This window comes from Psammomys obesus, unplaced genomic scaffold (assembly GCF_907164565.1).
Source record: "Psammomys obesus unplaced genomic scaffold, mPsaObe1.curated_primary_1811, whole genome shotgun sequence".
Taxonomy (NCBI): domain Eukaryota; kingdom Metazoa; phylum Chordata; class Mammalia; order Rodentia; family Muridae; genus Psammomys; species Psammomys obesus.
Window position 1 is genome coordinate 60995 of NW_026596443.1, and position 8692 is coordinate 69686.

The 8692-nt window shown below is 41.0% G+C and overlaps 1 protein-coding gene and 1 pseudogene across 1 annotated transcript in view; one reads left to right on the forward strand and one right to left on the reverse strand.

Moving 5' to 3' along the window:
- The first annotated feature begins 390 nt into the window (after positions 1-390).
- The window catches only part of Ctse (cathepsin E), an 18322-nt gene continuing 10020 nt past the window's right edge, over positions 391-8692 (forward strand). The window contains exons 1-4 of the mRNA XM_055598170.1: positions 391-458; positions 977-1133; positions 1733-1850; positions 2716-2834. Of these exons, the coding sequence (XP_055454145.1) occupies positions 391-458; positions 977-1133; positions 1733-1850; positions 2716-2834 (462 nt within the window). The remainder of the gene's footprint in view (positions 459-976; positions 1134-1732; positions 1851-2715; positions 2835-8692) is intronic.
- On the reverse strand, positions 5035-6547 carry LOC129669713 (protein LLP homolog; annotated as a pseudogene).

An 8692-nucleotide genomic window follows, 5' to 3' on the forward strand; every position in this document is an offset into this window, starting at 1 on the left:
CCCACATGGGGTTTCTTGAAGCCAGTAGTATGTGTTCAAAGACCCTGGGAGAAGCTGAGACTACACAACCCCTCATTTTCAGAGGATACACACACACACACACACACACACACAGAAACACACACACACGTGCACACACACGCACACATTTTGCCCTTAGCTCCACAAACAGAAGAACTAGACGTAGGAGCAGAGAAGGGACGTCCTATTACGCGTACTGTTTACTCTGGGCATGGCTATTGACTCCAAACCTTATCATTGGGTCCTCAGACTGGGCAGGGCAGATCTGGGCACCAGGAAGAGCAGGTGCCCCTGCCTTGTACACAAGAAGGAAGGAAGGTGGAAGACAGGTCGAAGCAGAGTGAAAGAGCAGCTGCTGGTTGGACCACAATGAAACCCATCCTAGTGCTACTGCTTGTGCTCCTGGAACTGGCTGAGTCCCAAGGAGTTCTACACAGGTAAGACCCTGTCTCCAGCACTGAGTTCAACATAGGGATCCCCCAACAACAACTCAAGGCTGCCCTGGGGGATGAAAGCTAATGAGAAAGTGAAAAGAAGAAGCCGGGGTCTCATGGGAATCCCTAACGAATGTTTCCCAGTTGGTCCCAGGCCTCTCCTTCATGTAGAGGCATATGCCTCAGTTCAAGGGGCTCACTCTGTTGCTCAAAATCATGCCAATAGCTGTGGTTCATAACCCCAAACCTTCAAATATGTTCCAAAGGGGCCCTGAGCACTGGTATCCACAGAGTCCTTACATCCCTTTAAGTCAGCCCTTTCTGGGGTCAGATAGGACCCCGGTCCTATCTCTCATTCCAAGGGCCAGTGTCCAGGAAGGGAAAACAATTTCTACTCAGATTCTGGTTCCATAGACAACCAGGTCCCTTTCTAGGTCTTTCTGTAGTCAGTCTCTAAACTGATAAGTGGAAATAAGGGTGGGGAAGCAGAGTTGGCCTCTTCACATTGGGCTTTTTTCCAGGGTGCCCCTCAGAAGGCATCAGTCCCTCCGGAAGAAACTACGGGCTCAAGGCCAACTCTCAGACTTCTGGAAATCCCAGAACTTGGACATGATCCAATTCAGTGAGTCCTGTGAAATGGATCAGAGCACCAACGAGCCCCTCATCAATTACCTGGATGTAAGACTTCTTGGGTTGAAGCCCGGGGGCACTGGGTGGAGGGAGAAAAACGCTGGGCCTCCAGCAGAGACAGGGGACATCAGGTGCTCGGGCATGGATTTCACGCTTGGGTGATTCACATGGATAATCCCTTAGTTTTTTTAAAACTCTGTAGAGCAGGATTCAGTGTGATTCAGGGCACGGGGTTTTCTTCAAGAGGAAAGAGATAAGGATGACATGTGCTCTGAAGGGAACAGCCCTTATTGTGTGCTCAGCTAGGCATTTTACTAGCTATGTCTTTGGGCAAAGAAAGTATTTGATTTCCTACAACCCCAGTTCCCCAATCTCTAAAATAGAGGCATTCCTGTCTTCCTTGCCTTGCTTACAATGACATCATGAGAATCAAGCTAATGAGAGAAGAATAGAGCCAAGTTTCCCAGGCTATCCTCAGTTTCCTCCCTGGTGGTCTTTGTTCTGTTCCTTCATCCTTTGTCCCCAGCCTTGCCTCTTCTAGGCTCTGTAGGTTGTAATCTATGGTACTCTATGCTCTAGTTGCAGGCATGCAACTCCCTCTACTCCCTTCCTCCCATACTTTAATTCTTTCTCCCCCTTCCCTGCAGATGGAATACTTCGGGACTATCTCCATTGGCTCCCCACCACAGAACTTCACTGTCATCTTTGACACTGGCTCCTCCAACCTCTGGGTCCCTTCTGTGTACTGCACCAGTCCTGCATGCAGTAAGTGGATCCGGCAATGGTGGGAGCCACTTTCAATGGTACTTGTGGGGGCGAGGAGACTTAGGTTCCCTCCACTGGTGCTCCCTGCCATACCAGCTTCCACTTCTTATCTCTGGGCCAGGGACAGAGCTGAAAAGTAACTATTAGTCGAGATAACAATTTTCATGATAGTCAGAATTAATGGAGAGAAAATTAACCACTAGGAAGAGAAATCTTTGACTTAATGACTCACTTCCTTTGGAACACCCAAAGGAATGTGGGAGAAAGTTCCTGAACAGGTAGGTAGGCTGAGTGCTAAGGAAGACTGTGCACCTGCTTCAAGGAGGCCTTGATGCCCTGGTTGCCATGGAGGGTGGCTGGTGGGCACAGTGGCCATGGGTTGTCCATTCAGCCAGAAGTAAAGTAGGGATTGCAATAGAGACTGGAAACAGACGCCCTAAACAGAGAAATCTTGTTCTGTGTGGAGACACATCCCAAGGAGAGAAGCTCTTTGAAATCGTGGAACTAGACATCTTCAAAGTTCTGTGAAAAGTTACGAGTAATGGTGATTGTTCACCTCTGAGTTTCCTTTGAAGCCCAGGCTCTATCTGGCCTACACTGATGGCTGAGATTGCTGCTGGCACCTGGTAAACGGTGCTTATCTTGTGTCTGTGAAGTCACTGTGAGTAACCAGGTTTGCCCAGGGACAAATATTTGGTCCTTGGTTAGGACACACCTGTGTCTAGAGGGAACACAGTAGCTCACTTGTAAAAGGCTATGGCCTTTCCAGGAATCCCCATCTCCCACTTCTTATAGGGAGCTGAGGGAAGCCACTCTGCCCTCTGGGGCAGGAATGGGAGATGTAAGCAGCATTCTTGTTTTCCAGAGTCACACCCAGTGTTCCACCCATCCCAGTCCAGCACATACATGGAGGTAGGGAATTATTTCTCCATCCAGTATGGTACCGGGAGCCTCACAGGAATAATCGGAGCTGACCAAGTCTCTGTGAGTACAATGTCTCCATCTTTGTTCTCTTGCCCAGGGACTAGGCACAGGAGTAGCAGGATATGGTTCAGAGGTCTCAAGAGCACACTTTCAGATCTGCCTTGGGAAGATGTAGACAAGGTTGCTTCTAGGGTAAGGGAGCAATCCTTTCCACCCAAGATGGGTCAGTGATCAGTCTTTTCAGCATGTTGAGCCCTAGAGGACATGGTGAGACTTCCTTCAGGAAACAAGGGTCATGGCACAATGATTGGTGTCAGGGCTGCATCAGCAGTCCCTGAGCACTGAAGGGCTGAGAGCAGACTGCCATCTTGAAAGAAAAAAAAATAAGTGCAATCCAGTGAGCAAGCTGGGGCTCCATTAGTGAAACAGGAAGGTAGGAGGCAGGAACCAACATAGAGAAGAATCCAGGTGACAAAAGCCTGAAGTCTAGGAGCCTCTCCTTCAATTCCTTGTGACCAGTGGTCTCTTAAGGTCCCTGATTTCTGGGAATCAGAGAACCAGGGGAGTCCTGGTCCTATCTGGATACTTTATGCAAGTATTTAGGCCTAGGCCTAAAATAGAGGCTGCCCCATCCTGGTGAGCTTTATTCTAGTTCTAGAATGATGCTATTGGTCAGTAGACCTCAGTCTTCATCAGTATCCTTTCAAAAAACATTGAGCATGGGATATATTACTAACTGATAAAAGTGTATGGAAGTGTTATGTGAGCCTCCCTCCTCCCATTAAACCCAGAGCAAATCTTTCTGAACTCTTATGAATTGTGTGGTGTTTGAGTGCTCTACTGAGCTGCTCATCAAATAATATAAAGCAAAGTGAATGTATTAATAGCCTTAATTAATTTTTTTAGGATAAGTCTCCTTAGAGTATGTGTAAATGGGCTGGAGAGATGGCTCAGTGGTTAAGAGCACTGGCTGCTCTTCTAGAAGGCCTAGGTTCACATCCCAGCACCCATGTGACAGCTCACAACTATCTGTAACTCTAGTTTCAGAGGATCACACAGACAAATATGCAGGCAAAACACCAATGCTCATAAAATAAAAATAAATCACTAAAAATTAAAAAAAAAAAAAGTTTAAGTAGCTAGGCACATGCCTTTACTCCTAGCACTCAGGAGGCAGAGACATGCAGATTTCTATGAGTTAAAAGCCGGCTCAGTCTACAAAGGAAGTCCAGGACAGCCAAGGCTACAAAATAAACCCTGTCTCAAAAAACAAAAACAAAAACAAAAAAAGCTTAACCAAAACCCAATGTGATAGTACACACCTTTAATCCCAGTACTTGGAAGGCTGTAGCAAATGACGCTCCAAGTTTGAGCCCAGCCTGGCCTACATAGAGAGTTTCAGGCCAGCCAGAGCTACATAGTGAAACCATGTCTCAAAATTAAAAAAGAAAAAAGTTTCAGTAACATCTTATCAGGGAAAAAAAAAAGCTTTTTATGTAAAATTATATAGATGAAGCAAACTTTCTGTTGGAGTTATATGTGTACAGGTAAACATATTATTTGTACATGCTACAGAATAAATAAACCATTTAGAAGGCTGTATTCCAAATGATAATTGTAATAACTCTGAAAAACAGGGAAGGGACTGAGGTTCACTTGGAGGTAGGTGTACAACTTTTCACTTCCCTGCTAGTTCCCACAGCAAGTCCTTAAAGACACAATCATAGCCTGAAATGCATAAATCAGAAAAACCAATGATCTAAGCTGTTTTGAGTAACAAAAACTACAAAAAACAAGATATTAATAAAAAGGCATAAACCAAGCCCAAAGGAAAGAAAGAAATAATAAAAAGGACAGGACTTCAAAGAAGTAGGACGTCCACACTGTAAACAAAATCAACAATGTCACAAATTGACTGTTTGCAAAGAGAAACCCTCTAGCATAACAAATCCAGAAAAAATGAACGATACATAACAACCTCAGAAATGAGAAGGGACATTATTAATGATCTTGTCAACCTCATAAAATATCAAAACTGTTTAATATTGATAAGCATTACAATAATTTTATTTATTTATTTTTCTTTCATCACAGAAGATATTTTATTTAAGTTTCCAACACAAATGAGTTATTTTGGTTTTGAATTACAGAATTAAGTCCAAACTAAAATATGAAAACAAACAGCTTCTGTGTAGTAAGAGCTGACATCTGTGAAGAACTGAACTGATGTTGCATGTCATAATCTCCAGTTTTTAAGGGTCTACCAGGCCAGCCCTTCACTGCCTTGGCTCTGCTTTTCCCCAACTTTTTTCTCTCTGAAGAAAGAAAAGGCTTTTTTCAGCCTTTTTCTCTGCCAGTGCTACATCCACACTGGGTACTGGCCATGCTGGTCTAGAAGAGTCTTTTAATTAACTCTCTTAATTTCCTAAGTCTCGTAATTAAGTCTACTAATTTCAGTCTCTATTTTCACCGTCATCTTTTCATCATCTGCCACACACTGCATTTTCTTCTGGCAATGTTTGGGTACCACCGTTGCTATTTCTTTCATTAAAGCATCACTGTCAACTTTTAAGTCTCTGAGCTCATTTGGGACATTTTTTTTTCTTTTCAGCACACATCTTCCTTTTCCACTTACTCCATAAGCTTTTAGCCTTTACATGAAAAAAAAAAACAACCAATAATTTTAAATTGATGAATATCTTGAGAAATATGGCATATCAAAACTGATACAATAAAATAGAAACTATTAACAATCTTGTATCTACTTTTAATGTTTACTCTGCTGTTAAAACAAAACAAAAATAAACTCCTCACAAAGAAAATTCTAGACCCATCCTCCAGAGAATTGACAGAGTTAGTTTATAACTCATCTTATAAAACAAGAACAACTTTAATAACAAAATTTGAAAAGGTCATTATAAACACTAGAACTTGCCAGAGTTGCAGAGACCTTTAATCCCAGCACTCAGAGGCCGGGCGCAAGAGGATCAGTTTAAGATTTCCTCTCTTGCATAGTAAACTCTGCACTTAACCTGGCTATACAAGATCCTGTCTCAAAACAAACAAACAAAACAAAATGGATTAGAGACACAGCCTTTCCGCATTGATGATGTCAAAGTTTTTCTGTTTTGTGGTTAAGGCAGGTGTGAGGCAGGCCTCACTGTGAGCTGAATCTAACCTAGAGTCTATGATCCTTCTGCTGAGTTGTTACTGTTGATTGTTGAGATAACAGGCAAATGTCACGGAATAGAGGCCATTTGGGACTGGGTTCCACAACTCTGAATTTTGCTTGGTTGTTGTTTCTATAACATCTTTGTTGCAAAGAGAAGTTTCCTCGATAAGGGTTGAGGACTACATTTATTGGTGGGTATAAGGACAAATATTTAAAGTGTAGCTAGGGTTTATGTTGCTTTAGTTAAGTGATGGTTGTAGGTCCTCCAAGATCCATTACTTCTCTAGACCTTGGTAGTTAGCTAGGTATCCAGTACCCGGCATTATTTCTCTCTTGCTGAAACAGTTGTTTTGTTTTGTAGTTTTTTTTTTTTTTTTTTTTTTGTTTGAGGTAGACTCTCACTGTGTAGCACTAGCTGTCCTGGAACTCTGTATGTAGGCCATACTTGCCTGGAACTCTCATAAACTACCTACCTCTACCTACCTCTGGAGATGAAAGGCCTACACCATCAAAACTAGCCACAAAACAAAATCCTTCATGTAGGAAGTCTAAAAACATCTGCAGACAGCATACTGAGATTAGTAAGAAAATTTACCAACATTTCTAGAAGAGGTAAACATACAAAAATCATGTGGATTTGTATGTCACAGTGAAGACAAAAAATACATTTTAATAGTAGTATTTATAATACCATCAAAAGAGCTTACCCTTAACAAGTATGAGAAACCTTTACCCTAAAAACCCATAATGTATGAAATTAAAAGATTTATATGAATTTAAAGATGAGTCATGACCACAGAAAGAATTGCTTTGACAAAGAACTCAAAATTTCCATGTTGATTTATAGCTCCAGTGTTTCCTCAATCGAGAGAGTAATGATTTGTGTTAGAAATAATAAGTTGATTCTAACATGTAGATGAATGTAATGAATGTATTCTTGATTAAAAAAAACACTGTCAAGATATTATAAAGCTACTATTTGGACTGCCATATTTGTAGAGGTTACAGAAAAAAAAAAGAAAGACACAAATGTACCAGGGTGTATGAAAAATCCAGAAATTTCCCACCAATCACTTCGCTCATAATAAATATTTTAATGCAGCATGTAGAGGATAACACTGTTATTAAATAATGATGGCTCTCTTTCACACACACATATATATGCAGAAAAATTAATCTTAATAGTGTCATATGTTGTCAGACTTTAGGTAGATTATAGATCTAAATGCAAAACAATGAAAAAATAAATCATGTAGAAGAAAACTTGGAAAATGCCTTCATGACTGTGGAAAAAAATCTGAAGCAAGTTATAAAAAAAACAACTTGTTACTAAATGACAGCTGGGTCAGAGAAGAAATAAAGAAAGAAATTAAAGACTTCCTAGAATTCAATGAAAATGAAGGCACAACATACCCAACAATGAAAGCAGCGCTAAGAGGAAAGTTCATAGCACTAAGTGCCTTCAAGAAGAAATTTGAAATATCTCATGCAAGCAACTTAATGGTTCACTTAAAAGCCCTAGAAAAAAAAGAAGCAGACACACCAAAGAGGAGTAGATGGCTGGAAATAATCAAACTCAGGGCTGAAATCAATAAATTAGAAACAAATAAAACAATTCAAAGAATCAATGAAACCAAGAGCTGGTTCTTTGAGAAAATCAACAAGGTAGACAAACCCTTAGCCAAACTAACTAAAAGGCAGAGAGAAACTATCCAAATCAACAAAATCAGAAACAAAAAGGGGGACATAACCACAGACACTGAAGAAATCCAAACAATAATTAGGTCGTACTTCCTAATAGACTTCCTAAGTCTATATGCCACAAAATTTGAAAATCTAAATGAAATGGACAATTTTATTGACCAATTCCACATGCCAAAGCCGAATCAAGACCAGGTAAATCAATTAAATAGAAGCTGTCATCAAAAGTCTCCCATGCAAAAAAAGCCCAGGGCCAGATGGTTTCAGCGCAGAATTCTACCAGACCTTCAAAGAAGAGCTAACACCAATACTCTTCAAACTATTCCACAAAATAGAAACAGAAGGAACACTACCAAACTCATTCTATGAAGCCACAGTCTCCTTGGTACCTAAACCTCACAAAGACCCAACAAAGAAAGAGGATTTCAGGCCAATCTCCCTCATGAACATCGATGCAAAAATACTCGACAAAATACTTGCAAACAAAATCCAAGAACACATCAAAGATATCATCCACTACGACCAAGTAGGCTTCATCCCAGGCATGCAAGGGTGGTTCAATATATGGAAATCCATCAATGTGATCCACCACATAAACAAACTGAAGGAGAAAAACCACATGATCATCTCCTTAGATGCTGAAAAGGCATTTGACAAAATCCAACATCCATTCATGTTTAAAATCTTAGAGAGATCAGGAATACAAGGCACATACCTGAACATAGTAAGGGCAGTATACAGCAAGCCTATAGCTAATATCAAACTCAATGGAGAGAAACTTAAATCAATCCCACTGAAATCAGGGACAAGACAAGGCTGCCTACTCTCTCCATATCTCTTCAACATAGTGCTGGAAGTCCTTGCTAGAACAATAAGACAATTGAAGGAGATCAGGGGGATACAAATTGGAAAGGAAGAAGTCAAAGTATCACTATTTGCAGATGATATGATAGTATACCTGAGTGACCCCAAAAATTCTACCAGGGAACTCCTACAGGTGATTAACACCTTCAGCAAAGTGGCCGGATACAAAATTAACTCAAAA